The 12472-nt window shown below is 37.8% G+C and overlaps 1 protein-coding gene across 7 annotated transcripts in view; it reads right to left on the bottom strand.

The window, feature by feature from the left end:
* prkcaa (protein kinase C, alpha, a) overlaps positions 1-12472 on the bottom strand; it is a 173527-nt gene that overhangs the window by 43272 nt on the left and 117783 nt on the right. For 3 of the 7 annotated variants that reach the window (XM_021322381.2, XM_036144902.1, XM_036144903.1), the window contains exons 9-11: positions 5432-5461; positions 1012-1155; positions 725-898 (exon numbers count right to left, since the gene is read on the bottom strand). In XM_021322381.2, the coding sequence (XP_021178056.1) occupies positions 725-898; positions 1012-1155; positions 5432-5461 (348 nt within the window). Of the gene's footprint in view, positions 1-724; positions 899-1011; positions 1156-5431; positions 5462-8721; positions 8749-12472 lie in introns of all 7 variants that reach the window. The other 4 variants (XM_036144901.1, XM_036144904.1, XM_021322382.2 and 1 more) reach the window with 2 other exon arrangements.

Here is a 12472-nt window from a genome sequence, read left to right as displayed (position 1 = left end):
CCCTGGCACCTTATCAAACCAAAATAAATTTTGGTGATAGTGATTTTCAGTTTTCAAAGCAGGGACAAGCTTCGCTCCCCTGCAGAAATGCCCTGCAGCAGGTGACTTTTACTCATATGAGCAACCAGAACTGCAAAGGTACAGAATGGAAAAAGGGGGACATAACCGGCATTTCTTAATGCAGATAGATGCTACTGATATGTGCCTCAGAGCCTGAAGTGCACATGAGTACACGGACATTGTAGTCATAAAGATAATATCCTCTTGACTAAATCCTGCAGCTCTTATCTACACAAGGAACTCAAAGCTTCTAAGTATGCGCCAGTTGCTACCTCCCAAATGGAGCATATTTCAATGTCACCATTGAGAGCTGGTCTCAGTTTGAGTTTCTCAGGAAACAAAAAGACTGGTTAGGTTCAAAGATCTCTAAAATGTCACAGATGGATGTCATTTAAGTTGTGCACTGAGCAAAATCCGAATGCCGCTCTCAGTTTTTATGCCAGAGATCATGAACATCATTAAAGTACACCCTATATTTTGCAGCTGCATACAAATGCTTGTTTCAGTGTGTTTCTTTTAATTAAACCTGTCACATAGACCCTCGGCTACCCTCTAAAACCATCTATGACTAATTTGTTTAGCCAAAAGGCTCTTCTGAATTAATTTGACCTTACCTAACCTGAAGTGAATTGTTCAGATGTGCATCCAGGGGCGTTTTACCTACCACAGTCTGGAAGCACGAGTGGAGCTGCGTGAGAAATGGTGGCTTGTCCTGTTGGGCCAGAACTCTTTTCTCCACCATTGTACATTCAACATCATCGTCCTGGATCACTACATCCTTCTTCAGGATCTTAATAGCATAAAGCTCGTCTGTGGTCTTCATCTCTGCTAACATAACCTTTAAAGGAACAAAAGTGGGAAAAGTGGAAAGATTCACTTCTACTGACATGTTGTCTGTTACCAGGATGTCCAACAGGTTTCCTTATTTTTGAGTTGATGCATCTTTCTCACCTTGCCAAAGCTGCCTTTTCCCAGCACAGCCAGAAAGGTGAAATCACTGAGCTTGACTTGGTCCAGGCTGTTGGAAGGGAAGCTGCTGGGGCGGCCATTATCTGTCTCTGAGATCATCTTCTTTCCAGGACCTAGCTTGGCTTTCTGCACTCAGGACACAAAAGACAAAAAGTGTCTGACAGATTTACAAACATTTTCAAAAAATATAACAAAACTTGAAGCATTCAAAAACAGGCTTTGAAGAAGCTGCTGAATTTATGTCATAAATGCACCAAAACTCCAAAATATCCTTATAAATAAATCTGATATCTGGTTTTTCTATGTCCATTTGTTGATTCACACCACAGTTTCAGTCAGAGGTTAACATACTGTACTCATCACAGGCACGAATATTCTGATAATTTGGAGCTTTGAATGATTTATCTGAAGAATTTTTACAGGGCTGAATGGTTACACAACATGGAACTTTAACAATATTTTAAAAGACCTGGGTGAACATGAACATTGGTTTGCTTGTGGACTTAAAACATGAGACATTCAAAGCTCGGAAATCTGTACCTATTGCCAAGGATAGTGTAGGTAGCATCATGCTGGTGTTTCACTGCCAATGATGCCAGAACGTTAGGCTAGGTCAGATTGGCTCAGTCTTTAATTTTACTTTAAATCAACAACTAGATGATTGAAACGAAGGATGCAACAGGGTGTTCCATTAGGACAATGACCCCAAGCCATCGGAACTAGAGTTCGACCGATACAGGTTTTTTAAGGCCGATGCTGATTATTTTGACAGTAGTCTAACCAATCCCCAGTTAGACTGCACTGCCGATTTTTTGGGGTCGATTCTGGAAGAATAGTTTCCTTTTTCTTACCCCATTTATATGGAAAAAAAGACACAACAATATCAAATGTTACATAAGTCTCAATTTAAACAAAAAAGAAAAAAATTATTAACAAAACAACAATGGATACCAAACAATGTGGAACATTTAAATATATTAAAATAAAAACAAACTTAACACTTAAAGGTTTGTGTACTTTATGTAGCAGCATGAGGGCTTTGTAGTGCAAATTATGTTATTATTAGAAATGTAACAAAAAATAAAATAAAATAAAATGTGTGCTAATGGATCGGCCAATGCCGATACAAGAAAAAAATAAATTAAAAAAATCAGCCAGCCGATGTATCGGTCAACCTCTAATCAGAACAGACCTTAAATTTGATCAAACAGGCTGACATCCCAAAGTTGTTAAAATTCCCAAAGTTCGGATCCTAACCCTCTTGAAAATGTTTGGACAATGCCTAAGACCTGGTCCCATGCCAGAAGATCAACCAATTAATATTGACTTCATCCATGATCCCGTTGATGGCTACAAAAAGCGTGTGCATTAAGTGCAACTTTGCTGAAGGACATTACTATAATTTGGTGCCTGGATGGAATGGAGAAAATCTACAATAAATTCATAATAAAATTAAAGTTGTATACTGGATAATCATTCCACCCTGGAGGAAAATCCATTGAAAGTCTCTTATCAACATTTCATTAATGCCATTGACCAATGTCAACTTTTGACCAGAGCTGTATCTCTCTGCTCATTCACAACAACAAAATAGTGTATGATCAGCAGATTTAAAAATTAAAAGTATGAAATGACTTACTGGCGCCATTGTTTTATGGAGCTGATGTGTTGCATGATTGAGGTCAGTGTGAAAAAATGGTACACCACATGTTGTAGTGAAGCTGGTAGATGATACAGCACATCAGAAATAATGAAAAACATTGTTTTGTTTTCTTTTTTCTGTGGCATTTCAGGTGTACCGTATGTAAAAACTGGTTACCTATACGTGCCTGGGCAGGTCTGCCGCACAAAAAGGATGTCTCAAGACAAAATCCTAATTGAGCAACTGACTTTATGAAATAGATTGGCTCCAGCTTCGAAGTAGGCAAGCCACATTGATGTAATAGTAACCTGTATTTTTATTACCTTCAACCATATAGATTATGCTTTGTTTGGGTAGGTGATTGTGCGGGGAAAAAATTTTATATACTAAAAAATATATATGAATGATGAGCAAAAACATAGCACCAGACATGATTGCATCACGGTAGAATGAAACTCCGACAGTAATATACTTTTTATGCCAAATAAGATCAATTATTCTATTTTGTGTCCATATAAAGTTTTAGGGGCCATTTGCTTTTAATGAAGATTCACTCTAGACGAGGTAAAACATAATTTATACGTGGCACTTGATGTTGTCTTGGATATGAGTGCCATAATAGGTTCTCAAATACTTTTTTGCAGCTCCTCTTCTGGGATAGAATAATTGTACAACAATTAAACAGAAGAAGCATGGGTGGACGGATGGTAAGTACAAAAAACTAAGCTGAAATCTAAAAAAGGGAATTATATGATTAATATTGTTTGGGGTAAAATAATATTGTAACTCTGTGATCTGCAATAAGAGTCAAGCTGTCACTAATGGCTGATCAACTATTGGAATGCAAACACTATAAAGGCATTAGTCAGCATTAAACCTGCTCCTGGAACGCTATATACATGCTTTACTCAACTGACTTGGAAGTAGTGATTTAAAACCTTGCACTAAAAACACCTTTAAGTCTGACTAAAGTAAAAGATACAACCTTTTTTAGGAAAGTTTCAGATTGGACAGTCTTTAGGCCACAAAACCCAAAAGAAACGATTCAGAGAGAATAAACGATGCGTTCAACCCAGATAAAACTGTGCCAGTTAAAGTAATGATAAACGGAGCATCATCTTTTTGTGATTGTGTTCGCCATTACTGGTAGATTGAACATAGGATGGGTGCACTAATTGAGATGAAGCTATGTCTCAGAATTTTCCCTCAAAGCCTAACATTATCCATAAGGCTGAAAGTTAGACATACTATTAAGCTGAACAAAACCTTCAGTGTAGAGCTTCCAAAATGCCAAACACAGGTCTGCAGGTACTATCATAAGAGCTCTTCTTTTTAAAATATGCATGCAGCTCAATGATTTTAATTAGGAAACTGGCATTATTTAAAAACAAGGGTTTTTCACTACAACTCCACATGAAATGTGCAACCCCCCCCCCCCCAAAAAAAAAAAAAATGTTTTTAAAAGTGTGTAAACATGAAAGATGCAAAGAGATGAACATATGTCAACATAGGACATTAGAACTACAGAGATGGTTTGTTACCACAAGAAAAAAAAACATGTTTGCTAGGTTCAAATATGAAGGAAAGGATGCCCCACTGTGGCTTCCCAACCAAAATGCAGGCCTAGTGCATCTTTAGAAAATAAACCTGCAAACGCAGATAAAGGATTATCTTCTGTACATTTCCTACATGCCAAGTCATGCTCAGTTGCCCTGCAGGGAAAAAATGGTCCAGGAAGTTCAGCAGAAAGCCACAGTGCACTAAGTTGAAAATGTACTTATCTGACAATCTGAACTCCAGACAACAAGCAAATACAGACAAAATTATTTTCCTTCCTGCTTTCATCGCAAAAGCACCACTCAGCATAATCCTGTCCAAGTTACAGTCTCAGCCAATCAGTGCACAAAACAAAAAGTCATGCTGTAGCTCACAACATAATACACCAGACTTATGACACATCACCCAAGTGTCAGGAGGAGTCTCATTTTTTCAAAAAGCACTTTTTTTTTTATTTTATTTTTTATTTCCTTTATTTAACCAGGTAAACCCCGTTGAGATCTGGATCTCATTTTCAAGGGGGACCTGGGCAGAAATCTGCAAAAACACTACAACCTGGTTACAAAAATAAAACCAATTAATACATATGCACAAATATAAAACAATAAAAACAATTTAAAAGCAGTGACACTGTTTCATACAAGCTTGTTGTCTATCTTTAAGAACCGCTCGAAATAAGTCCAATGAAATAGTTTCTGACATCTTGAGCTCAGACTGGAGCTGACTATGTTAGCACACCTAACTATGTTAGCATTTCTTGGAAGCTAAAGCCTTTACAGCCCTTCTAGGTTTCCAGACCTCCAAGTAAAGGCAATGTCTTAAAAAGCATTACAGTAAAAATATTCTACTTAGGAAATCTCTGATTAAAAAAATAGCTCATGTACTTGTCTTTACCTTTCTACATTCACTGACAGAAGAATTTATTAGAAAAAGGCTGTTAACAAACATAATGTCATCCAATACCTCATCCATAAGGTTTCAGCTAATATACAGTACATCTACCAAAGTCAGGTTTATACTATGCCAGCCAATAAAAGTTTTAGTTTGGTTAATAGTGCCCGCTGCAGTCTGCCTACTGCAGCGGAAAAACACAACGCAGAGCAACCGCACCACATCACAGCACTCCTGTGAGCTTTAAGTCAAAGGAACAAGCCTGGCCGGGGCGAGTGCTCAGCTGCCTTACTTTCCTCCAGTCAGACGCACCTGATCAGAGTCTTCCACAACTGCTTGGTCCTGCAACCACAGGAAGAAGGGAGCCCGAGGGTCTGACTCACATTGCACACTAGTGAGCAAAGGCAAGCCAAATTATAAAGCAGATGATTAAGGGGCAAGAGCAGTGTCTCTTGTACATAAAAAAGAACACCAAGCTTGTTAATAAGGATGAGCTCCCCAAGGAACTAAATGATTGTTAGATGAGTTGTATGGTGATGTATGTGGTTGACCTGATTATTCTGTCCCACTTTAATTCTGGCCTGCAGCAATTGCTTAGAGTCAATCCAGCTATGAAGCACACAATGACATAAACTTGACTTGCAGGTCTGCTGGTGGATCCTAGAGTCTCTAAAAGTAGAATGGGAGGCAGATCCTTTAGCTATTAGGCTCCTCTCCTGTGGAACCAACTCCCAGTTGTGGTCCGTAAGGTAGACACCCTGTCTACTTTTAAGACTAGGCATAAAACTTTCCTTTTTGACAAAGCTATCATGTGCAACATCATCATTCAATCTAATATGTTGTCACATAACATGTGTATGTGCAGGGATTACGTCAAAGTAGTCTGGTTTTTCTTACTTTCATAACACTCACCTTTATTTACACTTTTATCCTCCCATCTCTGGTGAAAATATTGTAAAGCCAAAAACATTTGTCCTAAAACTTTATATTAGCCTGTTTACCTTTTTTGTATGCTTTGTTTCTATCTTTATTGTTGATTTGTTTTCACAATATTGGGCAGCAACCCCCACGTCCATTTTCTCCATTGCCAATTCATACAGCCATTTCATAACTACACATTCCCGTTTTTTTCCCTTTCTACTTCCTTTTTGTCTCTTTAAACAAACCCTTTTGTACCCAAGTACTCAACAATTATGTATGAGCCTAATAATCTTGTTACTTAAGCATTTCTGGTTAATTCTAAGACTCAGGTTTCATGTATCATTTAATAATTGTATAATTGCATAACTGTATATTATTTTCTGAGGATTTCATATTCCACTGACTGTATTTCTGATCATTTTTCTGATTTGTGATCTATATTTAAGAGATTACAGTCAGATCAAACCAAAATACTTATGAGCAATCTCCTGTTGAAATATACTATTTGTTGGAGGCACATAACTTAATTTTGTTTACCTCACACCAGGAGTAGATGATGGGAAAATTACTTTAAAGGCAAGACGGCCAACACCAAAATCAATTTGTATGAATTAAAGGTTAATAGATAATTAAGAAGTGCCAACAGTAACAGAAAAACTAAAGCTATCCAGTAAACTCAAGAGATATGCTGAACCTTAAAGGTGGTTTGAAGAACTGGAACACTCTCAAAGCTCTACTATCATGCTTTGTATGTTTTTCTAAAGCTAACACTTCTTTGACGACTTCAAAACCCATGGAAGAAAGCCATGATATCTTTAAAGACTAAAAGAAGCGTTGATTTGAAACTGAAATTGTATGTATGAAGACAAAAACGAGCCCATGCACAGAGAGTCCCTCATAACGTTTTAAAACATTTCAGTCCACTGATGACATCTTGTGATCACATGTGGTATTTCTCTCTTTACATTTATTAAAAGACAGTACTACTGTAGTGTGGTGAACCAGGGTACAGGGGGTAAAGTAAGTACTAAACATGTCAACAGGTTTGCTTAGATATGTTTCTAATATTTTGGTTGACATAAAAATGACACCTGATGTGGGCAACAGCCCAAGTAACCCACACAAAGGAAATTAACTTGTGGGTAAAAGATGTCAACTTCAAGACCTCTCCTGTATGGGTAAACTTGTCACATGCATTGCTCAAGTGTAAGTTTTACCCAGTCTTACACAAAAAGGTTCTGGGGTTCCTTTCTGTGCACTTTTATCTTCGGTTTTATTCAACTGGATACAAGTTGGGTCATTGACAGCCATGCAAGGACTTTTACCTTCTTTCACTGAAACCAGTTAATAGTTTCCTTGGCTGTGTGTTTTGGCCCATTTTCTTGGTACTCTCCATCTCTTTCTCCATCCATCCTTCCTTCAGCAATATGAATGTCGGTAGCATATGTTGCAAAACAGCCCACACCATGATGTTCTCACCTGTAAACTTCATCATCGGCATGGTACTTTTGGGATAATGTGCAGAACCTTTTTGTGTGTGCAATGAAATCTAAAGAGGGTTCAGCTTTGGCCTCATCTGACCAGACTATATATGCCCAGTATTGCACTGGCTTGTCCAAATCTTTTGATGCAAACCTTAGAGAAACTTGAACATGCATTTTATTCAACTGTGGGGTCTTGCAAAGTGAGTGTGCATAGAGATCATTGCGATTGAGTGCATTTCCTATGGTTTTATATGATGAAAACTGTACCGTCCATCTATAGAACTTTCTCTGCAGAAATTTGGCAACGTACTAATTGTCATTAGTACAAGACCTTTTGTGGGTCTCTTTGCTTTTATCAATCATACCACTTTGCTATTTTCTAGCAATGGAGAACCTATATACAGGCTATCAGTTAATATTGAACTTGCTGATATTATTTTGGACACAGCAGTAAGAATACTTTCAATATATTGACAGACTTCAGCTTGTTTTCATGTGTTCAATACCTATCCCCACTACCATTCCACATCATTTCACATAACTTAATGCATGGGGCCAATTTGTTTTGATTTCTTTGTTATATCTGATTACTTGGGTTATTGCCAACATCTGTGTGAGATTATTGCCAAGATGAATATTAGAATTATATTTATTCAGGAACCATGTTGGCATGTTCAATACTAACTTCACCCGCTGTACATGTCTTAGTTAAAGCTAAAAGAAAATGTATGGATGCGAAACAAAGGCCTCACTTGATGAATATTAATCATATTTTAGGGTGATATAAACATTAAAATACATTTATACAGGAGAAGATGTAAGCATGAATACATGAAGTACAAGACAGACAGAGTACACAAACATGCAGAACCATAAATTCATAAAACTACAGTGTCAGGACTTGTGAGCAATAATTTCACAAACAACACAAAGACTCACCAACAAAAAAGAAGAATACCAAAAGTGACTCCATACTCAAATTAGGTATTCAAATATTCATTTTTCACTTTAATATAACGTCCAAACTTTGCACGTTAGAAACATATTGTTGGTAAACTGGATCAATTCACAGTAGCATGAAGCCACATACAGAGACCAATGTGGGGATAAATGAAGCGACATGGCATCACACCGAGATGAGACAAAGAAAGAAAGGAGAGGAGATGTGAGCGGGGAGAGGAGAGGGGCGGGGGCTACCTTCAGATTACAGTTATTTTGGCAGTCCTGAGAGGAGGGCAAGACGTGAAGAAAGGAAGAGAGAAACTCTTGCATTAAATATGAACATGTGACACAGGATGTACAGCATTCTGTAGGCCTCACCGTGGACACAGGGGGGAGCAGAAAGCTAAGAGGGGGGGAAACGGAGAAACCACAGAGGCGTTCATGAGGAGGAAAAATAGGCTAGAGGACAGATAAGTTCCCCACGACATGAAGAGTTCAAGAAAACCAAGCACCAACTGGGTTTAATGGTTGTTTGCAAAAGTAATCATACCTCTTAAACCTTTTCATCTTTTGTCTTACTAATACCACCAACTACAATGTATTTCACTGGGATTTTATGTGATAGATGGAGACAATGTAGTGCTTAATTGTACAGTGAAAGGATAAGCATACATCCTTTGTTTTTTTAATTACAAATGAAAATCTTAAAAGTGTGGCATGCATTTTTTTCAGGACCCACTGTTCTCAATGTCTTAGATGTGTCTCTGCTCCACCACACCTGAATCAAATGAATGCGTGACCTCCTCAACAGCCATCAAGGGTTGCAGAGGCCTCTTAATCACCCGTTTATTTAGGTCAGGTGGGTGAAGGTAGGACAGTCGGTTCTGAAGACCAGGGTTGAAGACCCCTGCTGCACAGCTCAGGTGCGAGCCCCAGAACTGACAAAGACTCCTGGATAGGTGTCGAAACGTTTTCAGAACTAACTGAACGAAAGTCAGTTTGTTGCCTCTGTTTTAAGCCTGTTTGCTGTTGCGATGACTGAGAATTTGCACAGGCATGCACAGAAAATTCTCTGTGTTGTAGGAATATAACAGTTTAAATTTAATATACGCCATCCCCTCTGTGAAAGACGGTGTTGGCAACAGGAACAGAAAGCTGGGAAAGGTTGACGTGACGATGAAGGGAACTAAATAAGAGGCAATCTAATAAGAAGACTTGTGACTGGGGCAGAGGGTTCCTTTCCAACACGCCAACAGCACAAGAAATACACCCAGAGTTGCTAAGGAAAGCCTTAGATCAAAGCTTATTAATGTGTTGAAAATGTCCAGTCAACGTTCTGATCTAAATCCAAATGAGGTAATTTGGTAAGTGTTAAAAAAACTGCTTTTCATAGATTTAAACTGAGCAATTTCACGCACAAAAGAAGTGGGGAAAATATCAGTTTATATACAGAAAAAAATGCCTTAAAATATTTTAATTCTAGTGAAATGTGTTTCTACAAAATATTCACTCAGGGTGGCTGAATATTTATATTTCTCCAATTAGTTTTTGTAAAAACAACATGAAAACCGTGTAGTATAGTGCAAAGTAGTAGAAAATGTGGGTGTATCTCATAATCCCAGTAAAATACATAGAAAAGTGTGGTTAAAATGTGGCAAACTAGATAACTTGTGAAACTACCTCCTGATTTAGAATTTAATTCCGCTAAAGTACAACACAGAATAAATCAAAAGGGGAGAAATCAGCGGTTAATCTCTAACAAGGAAGCAATCAAAACCTTAAACTGAACATGCACAGTTGGTCTTGTCATGTACAAAAAGATTATATTATTTAACCTGCCATTTTTTAGTGTTCAAACCACCTTATAATTATTATCATAATATTATCTCATTAAATACTACATCTTAAAGCTAACTTAACCTAAAAAAAAAAATTTCGGTAAATGTATCTTTCTCAAAACGCTTCTTTAGAAGCAGGAACTGCTTTGGAAACTGCAGCCAGAAACACTGTGCTGGGCGTACAGACATATTCAAACTTGTAGTACTTATGAAGACTTCCCACAGAGAGGCAACTCTGGGAGGCCTCAAAAAAAGATTTACAAACTTATTTGCACTACTTTGCCATTTTTGAGCATACTTACAGACTTATTAAATCGAACTAAGGCCTTGTACCCACGTAGCCGGGTCTTTAGAGAAATGGATATCTCCCCCACATCGTAGTTAAAGGAATAGTAAGAGAAATTTTATTATTTTACAAAGGGTGATGGTGGCGGGGTAAAGTGCTTAACAACCCACCTAGTGGTAAATTGTGCTTATTGCTCTGTTAAAATACTATTTTACACACAGGATTGTCTTTTCATCCACACAAACCCGCACAAATAGACCACTGAGCATTGTTTTAAACATGCCAGACACATGGGGGCAGCAAACCGCGAAGCTAAAACCTATGTGTTTTATTTACAGTAAGTGTAAAACACCTGACCTCCAAGCGCTACTTCTCCTTTGCACATCAAGGTATCGGAGCAGCTGGGCTTGTAAAAACAAGCAAGCAAGAAGCATCTGAACCAATAATAAAGTTTATAACGTTCCATGTATGCTTTTATGTGGAAGTCTCAGTATCGCGGTGAAGACAGGAAATGCTGTGTGGAGATGCCATTGATCTCGCAGCAATGTATTTGTCCAGTTCAACATTGATTACACACATTATAAACATTAAATCACAACCCAAACGTAAAAATCAGCACCACCCTGGTTGCATTCATTTTTCCTCCGCTGCGTGACCAAGTCTATAATAATGGTCGCACGTGTGACATCAGCGCTGCATTATTTGCCGCAGACCCGAACTCTAAAACTCTGTTTTATCACTCGGGCTTAAAAACTGTTTTTGTTTTTAGAAATCTTCGCTTTAGCTGGAGTTTTCAGAAAAAATCGTTTTTGGAGACGTCTTAACAGAATTTTCATGTGGATGAAAAGCCCAAGCAGTATAAAAAGTAATTTAGCCTAGATATCCTGCTACATGTGGACAAGGCCTGAACCTTTTTGGTGGATGATCTTATAAGGTAAACAGAAGAGTCTGGGCCTTTCAATTGGAATCAAAAAAGAGGGATTACAGTGAAGCCATATAAAGTAACATAAAAGCAAAACATCCTAACAGCACATGACATATAAGTCCGCTGTATGATTGAATTCCCGGGGCAAAATTTTAAACCTGTAAGTAGCATTTTTTAAAAGCTAATGGAAAGTCTTCAAAAGGTTAAGTTTGCATTGTTTTGGACAATATTGTCACAGGATCACCAGGGCATACAGCAGTCAATGGTACTTTACTGTGCATGCCAGACACACTGCAAACTGGATTAGCGAGGGTTAATTTGGGATATTAGATGCCGTATTCTTGCACTGATGAATCCAATTAAGTAAACTGACAAAATACTTTCAAATCATTGTCTTTGAAAAAGGTATTCCTAGTAGTAAAGTCTAAAGGAAATAATTTTGCAGTTTAAAAGGCAGCTATAAAGGGGGATGTGCTGCTGTAGTCCAAAATGGAATATATAGGATGCTAAAACAAATAGCTAACTATTGTAACAAACACACAAAATCCACAACAACAACAGAAACAAATCCCACAAAGAGTGCAAAGGAGACAGTAAACTGGATAAGAACAAGCAAAGCTGCAGCTGTCCTACGGTGATTTAGGTAACAGCTGCAGCACTCAGGGAGGTATGTGACAATCTGATAACTGTCCTGGACATGCATTTTAGCTCAGGGGAGTTGAATCAACCATGAAGGAGCTTCAAAACTAAGTCTACTGTAAATGAAGTGTTAACTTAGTTTGGATAAAAAGAAAGTTTTTAATAAACCAACCTCACAAATATTGCACAATCAACAGCAAACTAATACAAAAAAAGAACATATGCATTTAGTCTTTTTTTCTTTGTTGTAAAAATGCTTCTTGGCAATCAAATCTTATATCAGTGGAAGGCATGTTTATTCCCCCTTAAATGTAGCGA

Source organism: Fundulus heteroclitus, chromosome 13 (assembly GCF_011125445.2).
Source record: "Fundulus heteroclitus isolate FHET01 chromosome 13, MU-UCD_Fhet_4.1, whole genome shotgun sequence".
In the NCBI taxonomy this organism is placed as follows: domain Eukaryota; kingdom Metazoa; phylum Chordata; class Actinopteri; order Cyprinodontiformes; family Fundulidae; genus Fundulus; species Fundulus heteroclitus.
This window is presented reverse-complemented; position numbering and strand designations above follow the sequence as displayed.